This window comes from Salvelinus namaycush, unplaced genomic scaffold, assembly GCF_016432855.1.
Source record: "Salvelinus namaycush isolate Seneca unplaced genomic scaffold, SaNama_1.0 Scaffold7, whole genome shotgun sequence".
NCBI classification, from domain to species: Eukaryota; Metazoa; Chordata; class Actinopteri; order Salmoniformes; family Salmonidae; genus Salvelinus; species Salvelinus namaycush.
Genome location: NW_024061419.1, coordinates 644,001 through 665,707, shown reverse-complemented (window position 1 = coordinate 665,707; position 21,707 = coordinate 644,001). Strand labels below are relative to the sequence as shown.

Genomic DNA, 21,707 nt, shown 5'->3' with positions numbered 1-21,707 from the left:
GGAGAGACCTGAAAATAGCTGTGCAGCGACGCTCCCCAACCAACCTGACAGAGCTTGTGAGAGTCTGCAGAGAAGAATGGGAGAAACTCCCCAAATACAGGTGTGCCAAGCTTGTAGCGTCATACCCAAGAAGACTCAATGCTGTAATCGCTGCCAAAGGTGCTTCAACAAAGTACTGAGTAAAGGGTCTGAATACTTATGAACATTTTATTTTTCAGTTGTTAAAAAATAAAATAAAATTTGCAACAATTTCTAAAGACCTGTTTTTGTTTTGTCATTATGGGATATTGTGATGTCATAATGGGATATTGTGTGTAGATTGATGAGGGGAAAAAATGATTTAATACATTTTAGAATAAGGCTGTAACGTAACAAAATGTGGAAAAAAGTCAAGGGGTCTGAATACTTTCTGAAGGCATTGTATATAGCCATGTTATAAAGTATGAAAAGGCTTGTTCATTCACATGTCATGAAATCACTATGACATCATCATATTTGTATATATCCTAATGAATAAACTTTGGACGGAAACATGGTTATTATTTATTTAACAAGGTAAGTCAACTGAGAACACATTCTCATTTACAGCAACAACCTGGGGAATCATTACAGGGGAGAGAAGGGAGGATGCATGAGCCAAATTGTAAACAGTTTATAGTTTACACAAATATTAGTCTCTTAGCTCTTATTGCAGGACTTTGACTGTGGTACATCACCTCCCCAGTCAACCTATTGTCAGAGGGGTGTATTATGACATCATATAGAACTACTCAGACATTCTAAATATCACTTGATTATCAGAGGTTCATCCATATTATGAAGGTGGATATTGATCCAACCATTTCAAAAGTAATGACCAGGCTGATGGAAACAGGATATGCCTTTACAATTTTATAAAAGCCGACAGACGATATGTTAGTTCGTTTGACATGGTGGGGTCTTTTTGTGTCAGTAAAAATGTTTAAGCGAGAAATGGCGTGGAAACTCCTTTATGCTCAAATATTTATATTTAAGTTTTGTCACGCAAAGCCTTTTATCTGCAATGAGTCTGTTTGATAGAAACATTTCTGGTGGGAAAATGCATATTTGGTTTATGCAGATTTTAGAATATTCACATGAAAATCTGTCGCAAATTACATGGAAACTCAGCTACTAAGGTGGATATTGATCCAACACCTGCCACGTATTCAAACCAGCCCACTGGGCACATACGTCAGTTCAACATCTAGTTTCTATTTACATTTCTTTGAGTCGTCAACTAAAGTGAATTCAACATGAAATCAACACAAAATGTCACCTGTCATTGGATTTAGGTTGCCAGTTGGATGAAAAATAACTAAAAATAACTGATGTTGATGGCTTTTTACAAATCCAATCAGTTTTATACATCTATCATAATCACATGGATTTGTTTTGTTGAAAGTACGTGGAAACAACGTTTATTCAACCAGTGGGAGGCTTGTAATTGACCCCAGGAAAGTGGAACGAGGAACTCTTCATTGAGACAATGATAAACAGCAATCCGTGGGAGAGTTGAGGTGGATATTATAAAATAAGGATCTGCTGGAGTCCAAGTCAAACCAAGATTCTTTATTTCTGAGCTCAGAGAGAATAACAGTTACACAGCGCAGTGTAGACAGTCTGAATTCCTGAAGCATTGGGTGATGAGCACATATCTTTATAGTTTCCTGTTCCTGGGAGGGACTTTATTCATACAAGGACCCAGGTGCAAATTGGTTTACAACACAGAATGATACTCCCAAGAACAGGAGATTATAATAGGACCGTTTCACAAGGTTAGTCACATACTCAGTTATGTGGACACATACAATTAACATTTTCCATTATAGTCTGAATATTTTCATGTCATTAAATCATCAGTGGGCCAACAATGCAAATGTCAACAATGGAGCAAAAGAATCACATCCAAATATCACTGGATTATCTGTAGTGCTGGAGGAATGACACACCCAGATAAACACACAGTCAGAGTTTTAAAAGGACCATTTAAACACATGGAATCTGATCTACTCTATATTCAAAATGACAGACTCCATATTAAAGTCATGTTTTCTAATAAAAACAAACAAATATATGTTTGAGTATACCTTGTACCATTTAATTTCATACGGTAAAAACAAGTAAACACATTATCAGTCAACAATATAAGACAATGAGAGCACTGTGTATGTTCTCTGATGAATTTTAAGTCAATGAGATGTGAAATATCAATATACAAGTAATTCTTCTCTTCTGTGTGGATTCTCTCATGACGTTCAAGTGACTGTGATGAGTAATATGTTTTCCCAGTCTGAGCAATTTCTAAGCCTTCTCCTCTGTGTGTAGTCTCATGTGTTTTTACATTTAAGTCATTTAGCAGACGCTCTTATCCAGAGCGACTTACAAATTGGTGCATTCACCTGTGTTCTTTCAGGCTTCCTAAATGGGCAAAAACGTTGCACCCTGGGAGGAGTGGTAAGGCTTCTCCCCTCTGTGTATTTTCTCATGCTGTTTCTTCTCCCCTGTGTGTAGTCTCTCATGTTGTTTCAGCTCCCCTGAACGGCGGAAACACTTTCCACACTGGGAGCAGTGGTAAGGCTTCTCCCATGTGTGTATTCTCTCATGAGCTTTAAGGTTTCCTAACACCTTAAAACTCTTTCCACACTGGGAGCAGTGGTAAGGCTTCTCCCCTGTGTGTATTCTCTCGTGTTGGGTCAGGCTTCCTTTCTGGCTGAAACACTGTGCACACTGGGAGCATTGGTAAGGCTTCTCCCCTGTGTGTATTCTCTCATGTCGTTTCAGCTCCCCTGAACAGCTGAAACACTTTCCACACTGGGAGCAGTGGTAAGGCTTCTCCCCTGTGTGTATTCTCTCATGTTGTTTCAGCTCCCCTGACCGCTTGAAACACTGTCCACACTGGGAGCAGTGGTAAGGCTTCTCCCCTGTGTGTATTCTGTCATGTTGTTTCAGATGACAAGGCCATTTGAAACTCTTTCCACACTGGGAGCAGTGGTAAGGCTTCTCCCCTGTGTGTATTTTCTCGTGAGCTTTAAGGGTTCCTAAAAGCTTAAAACTCTTTCCACACTGGGAGCAGTGGTAAGGCTTCTCCCTTGTGTGTATTTTCTCGTGTTGTTTCAGGTTCCATAACCGGTTACAACCCTTTCTAAAGTGGGAGCACTGGTGTCGTCTTGCTGGTTCGGACGTCCCTGGCTTTGGTTCCTCCGAGTCTGGTCTTTCTCCTGCCAAAGACACTGTGTTATCTTTAAATAGAGACCCGAATGAAAACTCCACATGATAAAACAACCTTGCTACGAGGGTAAATCCTAAATCAGATCTCTCAATAACCTGAGGCCAGTTTTAACAATTATAGTGTGATTTTAAAACAAATGTAGAGCTTCCTGGCAATTACTGCTATGTTTACATTACTTATTTATTCATCTTGTTTTACAAGTCAGAACACAAAAAACTAGACAGTTCTAGGACACTGAAGACACAGACGTCACTAGAATCCAATCGAGTAGGTGATTCTAAATATATAACTTCATAGCTGTATGATACAGAATGTGACCTACACACTTCCTTGAACATAAAATAACTAAAGAAGTAATTTTGTGTGGAAGTCCAAAACTTGTTTTTACGTCGAAGATACAAAGCACAAGATACAAAGAACTTGAACTTTGTGAAGCATTTATTTGGGCTGCAATTTCTAAGGCTGGTAACTCTAATGAACTTATGCATCAGAAGTAACTCTGGGTCTCCCATTCCTGTGGTGGTCCTTAAAGTAATGATGGACTGTTGTTTCTCTTTGCTTATTTGAGCTGTTCTTGACATAATATGGACTTCGTCTTTTACCCAATAGGGCTATCTTCTGTATACCACCCCTACCTTGTCACAACACAACTGATTGGCTCAAACACATTAACTTCTTATGGCTGCAGCCCGACGCCGGTACACTTATGACAACAGCCAGCTCAAGTGCAGGGCGCGAAATTCAAAATATATATTTTTACAAATATTTAACTTTCACACATTAACAAGTCCAATACAGCATATGAAAGGTACACATCTTGTGAATCCAGCCAACATGTCCGATTTTTAAAATGTTTTACAGCGAAAACACCACGTATATTTATGTTAGCTCACCACCAAATACAAAAGAGGACAGACATTTTTCACAGCACAGGTAGCATGCACAAAGCCAATCTAACTAACCAAGAACCAACCAAACTAACCAACAAACAACTTCATCAGATGACAGTCTTATAACATGTTATTCAATAAATCTATGTTTTGTTCGAAAAATGTGCATATTTCAGGTATAAATCATAGTTTACATTGCAGCTACAATCAGAAGTTGCACCGAAAGCAGACAGAATAATTACAGACACCAACGTCAAATACCTAATTACTCATCAGTAAATTTCTGAAAAATACATAGTGTACAGCAATTGAAAGACAAGCATCTTGTGATTCCAGACAATATTTCCGATTTATCAAGTGTTTTACAGCGAAAACACAATATAGCGTTATATTAGCTCACCACAATAGCCAAAAACACAAGCAATTTCCCAGTAGCAAAAGTAAGCGATCGTAACAAACTAGCAAAAGATATATAATTTTTGACTAACCTTGATTTTCTTCCTCAGATGACAGTCCTATAACATCAGGTTATACATACACTTATGTTTTGTTCGAAAATGTGCATATTTAGAGCTGAAATCAATGGTTACACCGTGTGCTAACTTAGCTACTTTTCCCCACTACGTCCGGATTTTTCCTGACACTTTTTCTGACACACATATTCTGACCAAATAGCTATTCATAAACATAACTAAAAAATACATGTTGTATAGGAAATGATAGATCCATTAGTTCTTAATGAAATCGCAGTGTTAGAATTCTAAAAAATAACTTCATTACGATATGCAGCTTCGGTATAGCTAGAGTACCCAAACGTTGGCCGCCGGCGACTAGTACAGCATGTTCGACAGATATATGAAATAGCATCATAAAATGTTTCTTACTTTTGCTGATCTTTCATCAGAATGTTGGACAAGGTGTCCTTTGTCCAGAACAGTCGTTGTTTGGAATTAGAACGGACACATTCCCTCTTCATTTAGCACGCGCGCTAGCCGGGTGGCACTAATCGCTCCATTGTCAACAAAGTCAGAGAACGGAACACGGCAAAACTCCCGAAAAAATTTCAATAATCTGATTAAACTATATTGAAAAAACATACTTTACGATGATAAAATCAAAGCCGGAGATAGTAGTCGTCCATAACGTCAGCTAAACAGAAGGCAATCCCACTGTCCACCGCGCGCTCCTCAGAGTACCGGAAATGAGGGACACGTCATACAAAGAGCCTGTATTCCACGTCAGACCAAGATAAACACGAAATTTCTTCTCTCACAGCCTCTTAACATCCAGGGGAAGGTCTATGAAGTGCACGTAGACTCTTACGTTTCATGCCCATGTATAGGCAGGAAGAAAAACAGAGCCTCAATTTCAGACTTTCCACTTCCTGGTCAGGAAGTTTGTGCCAAATGAGTTCTGTTTGACTCACAGATATAATTCAAACGGTTTTAGAAACTAGACAGTGTTTTCTATCCAATACTAATAATAATATGCATATTGTATGAGCAAGAATTGAGTACGAGGCCGTTTGAAATGGGCACATTTTATCTGGCTACTCAATACTGCCCCTGCAGCCCAAACAGGTTAAAATCTAGCCACCGTGTCAGATTTCAAAAAGGCTTTACGGCAAAAGCAAACCATGCGATTATCTGAGGACAGCACCCCATCAAACAAACACATGACAATCATATTTCAACCCGCCAGGTGCGATACAAAACTCAGAAATAACTATATAATTTGTGCCTTAAGTTTGAAGAGCTTCTTCTGTTGGGACTCCAATATGTCCCATAAACATCACAAATGGTCCTTTTGTTCAATTAATTCCATCGTTTATTTGGCGCGTTTGATTAAAAAAACACAGGTTCCAACTCACCCAGCATGACTACGAATATCTAATAAGTTAACTTCTTATGGCTGCAAGGCAAAGTGTTGAGTAGCCAGTGAAATCGTGCCCTTCCTACTCAAATCTTGCTCGTACAATATGAAAATTATTATTATTTTTGGATAGAAAACACTTTCTAGTTTCTAAAACAGTTGGAATTATTTCTCTGAGTGAAACAGAAGTCCTTCTGCAGCACTTTTCCTGACCAGGAAGTGAAATGTCAAAAATCGATGCTCTTTTCAACTTGATGCCTATACATGGTCTTGACACTTAGGAGTCTACTTACACTCTATACGCCTTCCTATTGGTGTAAAGAGGGTGTGAGAGAAGAAATTTTTGTGCTCCTCTTGGTCTGTGGTGGAAAAAAACCTATTTATTTGACGTGACCGTCCACTTCCGGTACTCTGAAGGAAGTGGGATTGACTTCTGTTTTGCCTTCGTAACGAACGACTAACATCTCCGGCTCGAATTTTTTTTGATACATGTGACCATATCATCGTAATGTATGTTTTTTCAATATAGTTTAATCAGATTATTGAAACTTTTTTCGGGAGTTTTGCCGTGTTCCGTCCTCTGACTGTGTTTACGTTGGAGAAATTTGTGCCACTCGGCTAGTGCCAATGCTAATTGAAGAGGGAAATTTGCCATTCTGAATCCAAACGACGACTCATCTGGACAGAGGACACCTTCTTCAACATTCTGATGAAAGATCAGCAAAAGTAAGACCCATTTTATGATGTTATTTCATATATCTGTCGTGCATGTGAACTGGCCGTGGGCGCCCAATTGTGTCTGTCTATTGTAGCTACGCTAATATAGCGATACATTTTGTTTTCGCTGTAAAACATTTAAATCGGAAATATTGTTTGGAATCACAAGATGCCTGTCTTTCAATTGCTGCAGACTATGTATTTTTCAGAAATGTTTTATGATGAGTAATTAGCTATTTGACGTTGGTGTCTGTAAATATTATGGCTGCTTTCGGTGCAATTTCGGATTGTAGCTGAAATGTAAACTATGGTTTATACATGAAATATGCAAATTTTTCGAACAAAACATATGCTATACAATAAATATGTTATCAGACTGTCATCTGATGAATTTGTTTCTTGGTTAGTGGCTATTTATATCTTTATTTGGTCGAATTTGTGATAGCACCTGATGGAGTAAGAAACTGATGGAGTTTGCTAACGTGGTTAGCTAATAGATTTACATATTGTGTCTTCCCTGTAAAACATGTTAAAAATCGGACATGTTGGCTTGATTCACAAGATGTGCACCTTTCATCTGGTGTCTTGGACTTGTTAATGTGTGAAAGTTAAATATTTAAAAAAAATATCTTTTGAATTTCGCGCCCTTCACTTTGAGCTGGATGTTGTCATAAGTGTACCGGTGTCGGGCTGCCCCCCTAACAGGTTAAGTTACCTGTAAACGCTGTCCAAACATTTCAAACAACTTTCCTAATCCAATTTTAGGTATTTTAAAATGTAAATAATCGAGAAAATTTAAGACGGGATAAACTGTGTTCAATACCGGATAAAAACAACGTGAAGCGCGTGACCTGGAGCGCGCATCAAAACATTAGAGAGCACTAGGCTGGACCCTCGTTCTGAATAGCCGTACTTCTTCATTTCTCTAAAGAAAAACATCAACCAATTTCTAAAGACTGTTGACATCTAGTGGGAAGCAATAGGAACTGCAACCAAGTGCCACAGAAAAGTGCCACAAAGCCATTTGAAAACAGTGTCCCCTCAACAACAAAAAATTCCTCCTGGATGGTTTGTCCTCGGGGTTTCACCTGCCAAATAAGTTATGTTATACTCACAGACAGTATTTTAACAGTTTTAGAAACTTTAGAGTGTTTTCTATCCAAATCTAACAATTATATGCATATCCTAGCTTCTGGGCCTGAGTAGCAGGCAGTGTACTTTGGGAACGCTTTTCATCCAGACGTGAAAATACTGCCCCCTATCCCAAACAGGTTAAGGAAAGAAATTCCACAACTTAACTTCTAAAAAGGCACACATGTTAATTGAAATGCATTTCAGGTGACTACCTCATGACGCTACAGTCCTCCTTTAAGACTCCATCATGTTTAGAATGTGTCTGGAAGCGCTACTCTATCTATTCTACTCTCATCCTTTTGGTTGTAATCATATTTATGATAATAATGTTATAATAGGTCATAACTAACTTTAATAACTAGGGTTAATACCTGCCTGGCGCCCCAACAAAATCTTTATCTTTACCCCCCTCTAACAATACCACTACAGAATTAGCATAGTAGGCCATGTAACTTAAGGTAATCAGAAATATTTAGGACTAACTAATTCTTTGCCACCCATTCTGAAACTAACTGCAGCTCTATGTTAAGTGTTGCAGTCATTTCAGTTGCTGTGGTAGCTGACGTGTACAGTGTTGAGTCATCTGCATACATAGACACACTGGCTTTACTCAAATGTCATTGGCATGTCGTTGGTAAAGATTGAAACAAGCAGGTGCCAAACAGCTGCCCTGGGGAATTCCTGATTCTACCTTGATTTTGTTGTACAGGCTTCCATTAAAGAACACTGTGTTCTGTTAGACAGGTAGCTCTGGGGCGGCAGGTAGCCTAGTGGTTAGAGCGCTAGGACAGTAACCGAAACATTGCTGGATCGAATCCCCGAGCTGACAAGGTAAAACTCTGTCGTTCTGCCCCTGAACAAGGCAGTCCTAGGCCGTCATTGAAAAAAAATATTTGTTCTTAACTGACTTGCCTAGTTAAATAAAGTTTACATTTTACAAAAAAAGCTCTTTATCCACAATATAGCAGGGGGTGTAAAGCCATACGTTTTTTTCAGCAGCAGACTATGATCGATAATGTCAAAAGCCGGAATGAAGTCTAACAAAACAGCCCCAACAATATTTTTATCATCAATTTCTATCAGCCAATCAGTCATTTGTAAGTGCTGTGCTTGTTGAACGAACTTCCCTATAAGCTGAAAGTCTCAATTTGTTTACTGTAAAATAGCATTGTATCTGGCCAAACACCATTTATTTTTTTAAATGTAAGGGTTGGTAACAGGTTGATTGGTCGGCTATTTAAGCCAGTAAAGGGAGCTTTACTATTCTTGGGTAGTGGAATGACTTTAGCTTCCCTCCAAGCCTGAGGGAACACACTTTCTAGTAGGCTTAAATTGAAGATAATGCGAATAGAAGTGGCAATATCGGCCGCTATTATCCTCAATCATTTTCCATCCACGTTCTCAGACACCAGTGACATGTCATTGTTGATTTTTTTGCCCAAAATTTCATTTAAGGTGCTCCAAAGCTTTTTAAAATCATTCTTCATGTCATTTATCTTTGTTTCATAGTGTAGTTTCTTCTTTTTATTCAGTGTAGTCACATGATTTCTCAATTTGCAATACGTTTGCCAATCAGTTATACAGCCAGACCTATTTGCCATCTCTTTTGCCTCCCTCTTCATCATACCATTTTTAAATTCCTCATCAATCCACGTGGATTTAACAGTTTTTACAGCCATCTGTGGATTAGATGAAGGAGGGGTTGAGGTCAGGATAGATTCTCATCAGGGAGATAAAGGTTTGGTATCCTGTTACCCTCTTTACTCTCTTCCTGTGGAACCATAAGATGTAAGGATTGGAGAGAAGGAGGAGTGTCTTAAGTGAGATATATATCTGGATGGAACAAATGTTGGGATTTCTGAATTACAGCTGTACATAACCTTTGGGAATAATTAAACTTGGTTAAAGCTTCTCTAGTGTCCGTGAGTTATTTACTGTGAAAAAAAACAACCTTACAACATCAACAACATAGGAATCACTACAAACAATTGTATGACCTCTTATATAGAACAGTAGGCCCAGCCTTTTGGAACTTTGCTTTTCCTAGATATGGCTACTATATTGTGATCACTACATCCGATGAATTTGGATACTGCTTTCAAACAAATATCTGCAGCATTAGTAAAGATATGATCAAAATATGTTGATGATTTCATTTCTTTACTGTTTGTAACTACCCTGGTAGGTTGATTGATAACCTGAACAAGGTTGCAGGCACTGGTTACAGTTCAAAGCTTTCTCTTGAGTGGGCAGCCTGATCACAGCTTTCCTCCAGTATTAGTTCATTAATTAACAGTGTCTGGAGTTTAGTTTGCCTGTTCTACAGTCTTGTAAAGATAGGGGGGTTGACTGGGACAGGCAATGTAACATCCATAATGTTTTTAGGAAAGGTTTTTGTAAAATTTGCACCTTACAACAGATCATTGAAACTTTCTCTCCAAAGCTAACTTTCATCAAGGTTTTATATGGTCTATTGGTTTCTCTCTTTTCATTGGCAGAATCCTTTTTCAGTGTTATGATATTCATAACATCCATATCCACCAGTCTATCTTCCTGTCAACTAACAGAACTCTGCTGGTTGTCCTGGTAACAGATACCAGTCTATCTTCCTGTCAACTAACAGAACTCTGCTGGTTGTCCTGGTAACAGATACCAGTGAACAGATCTATTTATTTGTTCAAACTGAACTACAGCACTTACTTTGATGAGTCAAATCTGATCCTTTCTTCTCTTCTCCTCCTCTCACAGTTCCACTCAGCCCCGTTGTTTTCCTGCAGTCCACCTGCAGCACAGACAACCTCTTCATACCCAGCAGTAAGGTGCTACCGGGAGAGGCACGACACAGGGGCTCCGGGAGGGAGGACGGGCTAGCGTTGTCCTGGTAACCATAAAGAGGGGACACAGACACATATCATTATGGATGCTGATGTCACTGTTGTCATAAAGTGCTTTACAGAAGCCCAGCCCAGCCCCAGATAGAGCAAGCTGTATGCTAGACCAGACCGAGCTGTACCATCTGGTGTTCTGATCTGGAGAGACTCTTCTCTTCCTCGTCAGCAGGATGTTGTTGAGGCTCCCCAGAGGATCCACAATAGTCATGTCTCTCTCCTGTGTTAACGAGGACATCAAACAGATCGTAAACTTATGACCATCTATTGCGATCTTAGAGTCTTACAAGAGGCATGCATATGTCTAAAATGGCCACTTTCATCATGATTTCCTAAAATGTTGTTTTTGATGCAAATGTAAAAGTGTCGTTCCACAAAATGGGTGACTTTTGCGCCCCTTTGATATTTTAAGTAGAAAATATGCACCAATATTGAATTTTAAAAGCCTGTTATATTAGATGAGGGGAACTTTAATATAGACCACATGGAGAATTCAATACATCTAATTGAAAAGTCCCAACAAAAAATGTACCAATGGCAGATCGAACCTTTAACAATTTATACAGTACTGAACAACATATTCAAATATAGAACTTCAGTAGAACGCCCCCACAGTTCAACAACTGCAGAGTTTGTGCCCCTGCTTTTAAGACAGTACTCACTGGTGTAAATCGGATCTTCTGTCTCCTCCTCTTTCACTCCCAAAACGTCTTCCTCCTTCACCTCTACTGAGATAGCATCCTCTTCCTCTCTAAAAGGTTCTTTCTCTTCTTTCACTATAACAGCCTCCTCTTCCTCCTTTTTCATTCTGAAAGATTCTTTCTCCATACAGCAGACCCCCTCTTCATTAGCAAGGGAGGGGTAGTTTGGTGTGCTCATGGTCAGGGATGTTAGCTAGCTAGCTAGCATTAGCGACTAGCCTAGTGCTAGGCTCAGAATCAATCTTTAACAAGTTTGCAAATTGAACAAGCAAATTAGGTTAAAGTTAAGCAGTTGATACGTCAACCGAAATTTGTTTAAAACACTGGGATTAGCTAATGTACACAAACATGGTCTAAAACGTAAACCTTTCAGTTTTATGTTGGCTAGCAAGCTACCGAGGTGGTTGAAAGAGTATCCGCGTTGTTGTTCCTGAAGAAGCGTCCGGTCCAGAAAATGACACGTCACGCAAGAAGCATCACCTGAAAGACGCACATCGCCATCTGCTGGCTGGAGTGGGTAACGCAGTTTGGAAACAATAGTTACTACACTTTTTTGTATTGGAAAGAACGTCATAATAATTGAACAATAAGCTGATATATTTTCTCTTCCAAATAATACGTTCCTGTACACAGACATAGAAGCTCAATATGAATATGTAGATGATGAATAAATACTTATATGAATAGGTAGTGTGTTATTAATACACATTTTCTCTGTTTATTTTTCACATTCGTTTTTATCTAGATGTGACCATACTATTCCCTTAAAGCCACGCTCTATAAGATACAAATCATCCTGTAAACAACAGAGCAAATGCATCACATGCAAATAGCACTTGATTATCTGTAGTGCTATACACTGAGTATACAAAACATTAAGAACACCTGCTCCTTCCATGACTTAGACTGACCAGGTGAATCCAGGCTAAAGCTATGATCCCTTACTGATGTCACTAGTTAAATCCACTTCAATCAGTGTAGATGAAGGGGGGAAACAGGTTAAATAAGGATTTTTAAGTCTTGAGACATGATACATGGATTGTGCATGTGTGCCATTTAGAGAGTGAATGTGGAAGACAAAATATTTAAGTGTCTTTGAACGGGGTATTGTAGTAGGTGCCAAGCGCATCGGTTTGTGTCAAGAACTGCAACGCTGCTGGGTTTTTCAGCTCAACAGTTTCCCATATGTACCAAGAATGGTCCACCACCCAAACAGTGGTGGTCAGTGCCGTTTAAGATGAGGCAGGACGATTGTTTTTTTCATGAGCATGGCCTTAATTCTATTACAGCATATTGGATGACTGTCATTCATATTTCACTCACCCTGTTCAATGTAACAGCAATAGGTTTAGGCTACTACATGATACTAACATTTCCCCTATACCCATCATGAGGTAGCAACCTAGCCTATGAATGAAAGTTTAGAATGTAGGTTCACACAGGTCGAGAGCAAATTTTGCGGTGACAGACAGTGACACATGGACAGACAGTGACACATTCAATATCGCCTTGCACACTCTCGCCGGCATCTAGCTGAAATAGAGATATTACTGGACAAATTCAGGTATGTTTATCCATGTTTAAGAAACATTTGTCAACAGAATCGGCGGAATGAATACACCCCTGATCATGCATAAACACAGTTCACTTTCATAACAGCCACGTTGTATTCCTTCTCTCCTCCTCTCACCTTTTCCCTTTGCTTCTGGACTTCAATGCACAACACATCAGCTGTATGTGACCAGGCGAAAAAACCTTTCCAAGTCAAACCATACCATAACTGCTACACACATCCTACATCCTTGTCACCATATTAGCTAAAGTAATGTCATAGTCAACATAGCTAATAGAACTAACGCGTTAGTAAACCTGCTACAATCATGCAGTAACATTACAGTGTACAGTCAGTAAGCAGTTTAGCACTTACATTGGCGGGTCCCAGTGGCAATAAATTAGTAAAACCAAAAGCTTACCTTGACTTGGAAGAGTTCCAGTGTTGTGTTGGATAGTCATAGCCAGCTAGCTAACATAGCATCCCTTTGTTTGACCCAAGTGTTTGAGTAGGCTAAACTGTAGTAGACCTTACCGTGAAATGCTGAATACAACCTTACTGTGAATTGCTTACTTACAAGCCCTTAACCAACAATGCAGATTTAAGAAAAATAAGAGTTAAGAAAATATTTAGCAATAAACGAAAGAAAAAAAGTAACACAATAAAGAATACAGGAGGTACCTGTACAGAGTCAATGTGGAGGCTATATACAGGGGGTACCAGTACAGAGTTAATGTGGAGGCTATATACATGGGGTACCGGTACAGAGTCAATGTGGAGGCTATATACAGGGGGTAGCGGTACAGAGTCAATGTGGAGGCTATATACAGGGGGTAGCGGTACAGAGTCAATGTGGAGGCTATATACAGGGGGTACCAGTACAGAGTCAATGTGGAGGCTATATACAGGGGGTACCAGTACAGAGTCAATGTGGAGGCTATATACATGGGGTACCGGTACAGAGTCAATGTGGAGGCTATATACAGGGGGTACCAGTACAGAGTCAATGTGGAGGCTATATACAGGGGGTACTGGTACAGAGTCAATGTGGAGGCTATATACAGGGGGTACCAGTACAGAGTCAATGTGGAGGCTATATACAGGGGATAACGGTACAGAGACAATGTGGAGGCTATATACAGGGGGTACAGGTACAGAGTCAATGTGGAGGCCAAATACAGAGGGTACCAGTACAGAGTCAACGTGGAGGCTATATACAGGGGGTACCGGTACAGAGTCAATGTAGAGGCTATATACAGGGGGTACCAGTACAGAGTCAATGTGGAGGCTATATACAGGGGGTACTGGTACAGAGTCAATGTGGAGGCTATATACAGGAGGTACCGGTACAGAGTCAGTGTGGAGGCTATATACAGGGGGTACCGGTACAGAGTCAATGTGGAGGCTATATACAGGGGGTACCGGTACAGAGTCAATGTGGAGGCTATATACAGGGGGTACCAGTACAGAGTCAATGTGGAGGCTATATACAGGTGGTACCAGTACAGAGTCAATGTGGAGGCTTTATACAGGGGGTACCAGTACAGAGTTAATGTGGAGGCTATATACAGGGGTACCAGTAATATACTGAGGTACAGCTTAGGAGCAGGTGTTGAAATAAAAAACATACAGCTTTATACAGTTTGATTTAATGAGGCTTAATGACCAAAAGCACAATTATATTTTTGTAGAAAAACATGAGACAAGTGCTCGTACCAGTATGCCTGTTCTCTAATGAACTTTAAGTAGCCTACATTTGATGTGATATATTCCTTTCGAGACAGGATTGTGTCACGGCACAGATCTGGGGAAGTGGACCAAAACATTTCTGCAGCATTGAAGGTCCCAAAGAACACAGTGGCCGCCATCATTCTTAAATGGAAAGTTTGGAACCACCAAGACTCTTCCTATTGCTGGCCGCCCGGCCAAACTAAACAATTGGGGGAGAAGGGCCTTGGCCAGGGAGGTTACCAAGAACGCGATGGTCCCTCTGACAGGGCTCAAGAGTTCCTCTGTGGAGATTGGAGAACCTTCCAGAAGGACAACCATCTCTGCACCACTCCACCAATTTGGCCTTTTTGGTAGAGTGGCCAGACGGAAGCCACTTCTCAGTAGCAGGGACTGGGAGACTAGTCAGGATCGAGGGAAAGATGAACGGAGCAAAGGACAGAGAGATAATTGATGAAAACCTGCTCAAGAGCACTCAGGACCTCAGACTGGGGCAACGGTTCCCCTTCCAACAGGAAAACAACCCTAAGCACACAGTAGAACAACATAGAAGTGGCTTTGGGAAAAGTCTCTGAATGTCCTTGAATGGCCCAGCCAGAACCCGGATTTGAACCCGATCGAACAACTCTGAAGAAATCCTGAAAATAGCTGCGCAGCGACGCTCTCCATCCAACCTGACAGATCTTGAGAGGATCTGCAGAGAAGAATGGGAGAAACTCCACAAATACAGGTGTGCCAAGATTGTAGTGTCATACCCAAGGCGGCTTGAGGCTGTAATCGCTGCCAAAGGTGCTTCAACAAAGTACTGAGTAAAGGTTCTGAATACTTATTTAAATGTGATATTTCAGTTTTAATTTTAAAATGCATTTGCAAACATTTCTAAAATCCTGTTTTTGCTTCGTCATTACAGAGTCACAATTGTTGTGCAGATTCATGAGGAACACCTCCCAATTTAATCAATTTTAGAATATTCCAGTAAATTCAGGAAGTAAACTGAAAATTCCAATTCTCTTCTATGGTTTTCAATGAGGAAAATGTGAAATTTGGTTTACTTTCTGAATTGACTGGAATTGAAATGGAATTGACTCCAACCCTGGTTTTACTACAAAGCTGTCAACGTCATCATTTAGTCAATCGATGTTATAATGCATAATGCTCACAGATGTGCTTGTTCTCAATCAGAGTACATTTTCTAATTGAATAAAACAGAATTAAACAAATAAAATATATTATGCACCTGAGTATCTTCAACATGGACAATCTGGTTGATTCTCTGCTCAACAACACTGACTGTGAATCAATCTGGTTGATTCTCTGCTCAACAACACTGACGGTGTCAAACTTGGATGTGTGTCCAGGCTGTCACTTCTGTCATCAGCTACTAACACAAAGTGTAGAGTGTAGACTTTGTATAGTCACTGTACAGCCTTAACTGTGGAGTGACCTCATAAAATGGGATATCAGCCAACTCAGTGACAACCACAGAACACAACTATGTATAGTTTACACAAATATTAGTGTCTTAGCTCTTATTGCAGAACTGTGACTGTGGTACATCACCTCCATAACCAACCTATTGTGTGTATTGAACATTCAAATTGGACTGTACAGCTAGCTAACTGGCTACCGATCAACCTATTGTGTGTATTGAACATTCATATTGGACTGTAGCAGCTAGCTAACTGGCTACCGATCAACCTATTGTGTGTATTGAACATTCATATTGGACAGCCTTACCTATATAGTAGCACCACCACCCATCAGCCCATTCTCTTCTTGATGTCAAAGCTGCAGTGTATTGTTGGTATAGGAGTATTAAATTAATGAATAATCCTATTTATTTAAAGCCCCGCTAAGATGTCACCATACTATTCCTTTAAAGCCCCTCTGTCAGATATAAATCATCAGAATGGATATGCCTGTACACTTTTATAAATCCCGACAGAGGATTTGTTACTTCGTTTGACAATTTGTTTGTATATTTGTGTCAGTAAAAATGTCTAAGCGAGAAATGGCTGTGGAAACTCCTTAATACTCAAACATTTATATAATAACCATCACATCTTAGTTAACCTGGAGTCACATGATGATATGTTGTGTGGTCCTCCCACTACGACTTGGGAACCCATGTAGTTTATTAGGCTACAGATGAAATAAGTTATGAACTTCACAGGGTGGTGAAAGAGCATGTGATGAGCTTGATGCTCTTGACTGTGGTACATCACCTCCATAACCAACCTATTGTGTGTATTGAACATTCATATTGGACTGTAGCAGCTAGCTAACTGGCTACCGATCAACCTATTGTGTGTATTGAACATTCATATTGGACTGTAGCAGCTAACTAACTGGCTACTGATCAACCTATTGTGTGTATTGAACATTCATATTGGACTGTAGCAGCTAGCTAACTGGCTACCGATCAACCTATTGTGTGTATTGAACATTCATATTGGACTGTAGCAGCTAGCTAACTGGCTACTGATCAACCTATTGGGTGTATTGAACATTCATATTGGACAGCTGTCACGCCCTGGCCTTAATATTCTTTGTTTTCTTAATTATTTTAGTTAGGTCAGGGTGTGACATGGGGAATGTATGTGTTTTTTGTAGTGTCTAGGGTGGTTGTAAAGTTTAGGGGGTTTATTAGAGTAGTTGGGTTTATGTTTAGTATAGAAGTCTAGCTGTGTCTATGGTTGAGTATAGGTATCTAGGAAAGTCTATGGTTGCCTAAATTGGGTCTCAATTAGAGACAGCTGGTGATTGTTGTCTCTGATTGGGAGCCATATTTAAGGCAACCATAGGCTTTAGCTGTTTGTGGGGAATTGTCTATGTTGAACGTTTGTAGCGTGCGTGTGCGTGTGCGTGCACTACGTTTATAGCTTCACGGTCGTTTGTTGTTTTTGTATAGTTTGTAATAGTGTTTCGTTTCATGTTCATCTTCGTAGTAAAATAAAAAGAAGATGGCTTATTTTCCACATGCTGCGTTTTGGTCCGTCTCTCCTCCACACGATCGTGACAACAGCCTTACCTATATAGTAGCACCACCACCCATCAGCCCATTCTCTTCTTGATGTCAAAGCTGCAGTGTATTGTTGGTATAGGAGTATTAAATTAATGAATAATCCTATTTATTTAAAGCCCCGCTAAGATGTCACCATACTATTCCTTTAAAGCCCCTCTGTCAGATATAAATCATCAGAGTGGGAAACCAACTGACATGGAAACAATGGAGCAAATGTATCACTATCAGAGGGGTGTATTATGACATCATATAGAACTACTCAGACATTCCAAATATCACTTGATTATCAGAGGATGTATTATGACATCAGTTAGAACTACTTCGACATTCCAAATATCACTTGATTATCAGAGGGGTGTATTATGACATCATATAGAACTACTCAGACATTCCAAATATCACTTGATTATCAGAGGATGTATTATGACATCAGATAGAACTACTCCGACATTCCAAATATCACTTGATTATCAGAGGGGTGTATTATGACATCAGATAGAACTACTCAGACATTCCAAATCAGGCTTCATCCATATCATGAAGGTGGATATTGATCCAACCATTTCCAAAGTAATGACCGGGCTGATGGAAACAGGATATGCCTGTACACTTTTATAAATCCCGACAGACGATTTGTTACTTCATTTGACAATTTGTTTGTATATTTGTGTCAGTAAAAATGTCTAAGCGAGAAATGGCTGTGGAAACTCCTTAATGCTCAAATATTTATATAATAACCATCACATCTTAGTTAACTTGGAGTCACGTAATGATATGTTGTGTGGTCCTCCCACTATGACTTGGGAACCCATGTAGTTTATTAGGCTACAGATGAAATAAGTTATGAACTTCACAGGGTAGTGAAAGTGCATGTGATGAGCTTGATGCTCCGTTCCAATACATTTTGATGGTCTTCTTCTGGTGACATGATGATTGATGCTTGGTTGCCATTTGACAAATAAAATAATGATCTCATCATTCGGGTAACAATGTTTATTCACCCAGTGGGAGGCTTGTAAATGACCCCAGGAAAGTGGAACGAGGAACTCTTCATTGAGACAATAATAAACAGCAATCCGTGGGTGAGTTGTGGTGGATATTATAAAATAAGGATCTGCTGGAGTCCAAGTCAAACCAAGATTCTTTATTTCTGAGCTCAGAGAGAATAACAGTTACCCAGCGCAGTGTAGACAGTCTGAATTCCTGAAGCATTGGATGATGAGCACATATCTTTATAGTTTCCTGTTCCTGGGAGGGACTTTATTCATACAAGGACACAGGTGCAGCTGGTTTGCAACACCGAATGATACTCCCAGGAACAGGAGATTATAATAGGACAGTTTCACAAGGCTAGTCACATACTCAGTTATGTGGACACATACAATTAACATTTTCCATTACAGTCTGAATATTTTCATGTCATTAAATCATCAGTGTGCCAACAATGCAAATGTAAACAATGGAACAAATGCATCACATCCAAATATCACTGTATTATCTGTAGTGCTGGAGGAATGACACACCCAGATAAACACACAGTCAGAGTTTTAAAAGGACCATTTAAACACATGGAATCTGATCTACTCTATATTCAAAATGACATACTCCATATTGTCATGACGTGGCCTTTTCTGGGTATAGATTGTGGCTTCCCCCTTTCCTACACCCAGGTTCTGTTATCTCAGGTAGTAAATTCCTGGCGGAGACTCTCTCCCCCTTTTCATGCAGAGAGAGACCACAGAGTGAACAAAGTATTTCACGTGGCCGAACTCCTAAATCCCCAAAATGGGAAAATTAAACTATATGTCCACCTTTGAGAGTGTGGGAAGGGTCCGTGGACACTTACGGGACAGTTATGTGATGTTAAACCTTTAATGTGAGAGAATTGTATTCCTTTAAAAGTTTAACTAAGTCATTGGCCCGTCCCCGTGAGCACAGACATGATCATGGAACCGCCCTTTCCTATTGTTACGAATAAAAGCCCCTCATAAAAAGAAATCATCCTCAGACTGAGCAAACCCACAGCGTGAGCTGTGATTGCGAATAGTTTAGACAACGCATACCTCGGTGTAAGCTGAGGTGGCACAGGTTTGAGTGCCAAGACTAGAAAACCATCCCACGTGGAGCATTGGCTACATGGCTGGAAATGGTTCAACTCGGAGACTATCAACCCCTACAGAATAAGAGCATTGGCTACATGGCTGGAAATGGTTCAACTCGGAGACTATCAATCCCTACAGAATAAGAGCATTGGCTACATGGCTGGAAATGGTTCAACTCGGAGACTATCAACCCCTACAGAATAAGAGCATTGGCTACATGGCTGGAAATGGTTCAACTCTGAGACTATCAACCCCTACAGAATAAGAGCATTGGCTACATGGCTGGAAATGGTTCAACTCTGAGACTATCAACCCCTACAGAATAAGAGCATTGGCTACATGGCTGGAAATGGTTCAACTCTGAGACTATCAATCCCTACAGAATAAGAGCATTGGCTACATGGCTGGAAATGGTTCAACTCTGAGACTATCAATCCCTACAGAATAAGAGCATTGGCTACATGGCTGGAAATGGTTCAACTCTGAGACTATCAACCCCTACAGAATAAGAGCATTGGTGGGTCTGTGGGGGCAGCTAGAAATGATGTAAACCTGGGATGCGAATACCGACAACCGCCGAAACATCTATTCTATGAGAACATTTCTGAATGGTAATCTGAGGTATCCATTCTAACCAAGAAAGACTTTGAACTTCAGGGAAACAGAAAGAGAGAGACTCGGATGAAACTCTCCAGCAGACGGACCGGATTCCAACAGATCACAACGGCACACGGGCGTAAATACACTGCTCAAAAAAATAAAGGGAACACTTAAACAACACAATGTAACTCCAAGTCAATCACACTTCTGTGAAATCAAACTGTCCACTTAGGAAGCAACACTGATTGACAATACATTTCACATGCTGTTGTGCAAATGGAATAGACAAAAGGTGGAAATTATAGGCAATTAGCAAGACACCCCCAAAAAAGGAGTGATTCTGCAGGTGGTGATCACAGACCACTTCTCAGTTCCTATGCTTCCTGGCTGATGTTTTGGTCACTTTTGAATGCTGGCGGTGCTCTCACTCTAGTGGTAGCATGAGACGGAGTCAACAACCCACACAAGTGGCTCAGGTAGTGCAGTTCATCCAGGATGGCACATCAATGCGAGCTGTGGCAAAAAGGTTTGCTGTGTCTGTCAGCGTAGTGTCCAGAGCATGGAGGCGCTACCAGGAGACAGGCCAGTACACCAGGAGACGTGGAGGAGGCCGTAGGAGGGCAACAACCCAGCAGCAGGACCGCTACCTCCGCCTTTGTGCAAGGAGGTGCACTGCCAGCGCCCTGCAAAATGACCTCCAGCAGGCCACAAATGTGCATGTGTCTGCTCAAACGGTCAGAAACAGACTCCATGAGGGTGGTATGAGGGCCCGACGTCCACAGGTGGGGGTTGTGCTTACAGCCCAACACCGTGCAGGACGTTTGGCATTTGCCAGAGAACACCAAGATTGGCAAATTCGCCACTGGCGCCCTGTGCTCTTCACAGATGAAAGCAGGTTCACACTGAGCACATGAGCACATGTGACAGACGTGACAGAGTCTGGAGACGCCGTGGAGAACGTTCTGTTGCCTGCAACATCCTCCAGCATGACCGGTTTGGCAATGGGTCAGTCATGGTGTGGGGTGGCATTTCTTTGTGGGGCCGCACAGCCCTCCATGTGCTCGCCAGAGGTAGCCTGACTGCCAATAGGTACCGAGATGAGATCCTCAGACCCCTTGTGAGACCATATGCTGACACATGCACATTTGTGGCCTGCTGGAGGTCATTTTGCAGGGCTCTGGCAGTGCACCTCCTTGCACAAAGGCGGAGGTAGCGGTCCTGCTGCTGGGTTGTTGCCCTCCTACGGCC

The 21,707-nt window shown here is 40.6% G+C and overlaps 1 protein-coding gene across 1 annotated transcript; it reads right to left on the bottom strand.

The window, feature by feature from the left end:
- Positions 1-1,649: 1,649 nt before the first annotated feature.
- LOC120042513 (gastrula zinc finger protein XlCGF17.1-like) lies at positions 1,650-10,585 on the bottom strand (the record flags this gene model as incomplete). Its single annotated transcript, XM_038987345.1, has 2 exons — positions 1,650-3,239; positions 10,564-10,585. Coding segments are annotated over 2 exons (822 nt in total), but the record flags the coding sequence as incomplete, so codon positions are not given.
- Positions 10,586-21,707: the final 11,122 nt, after the last annotated feature.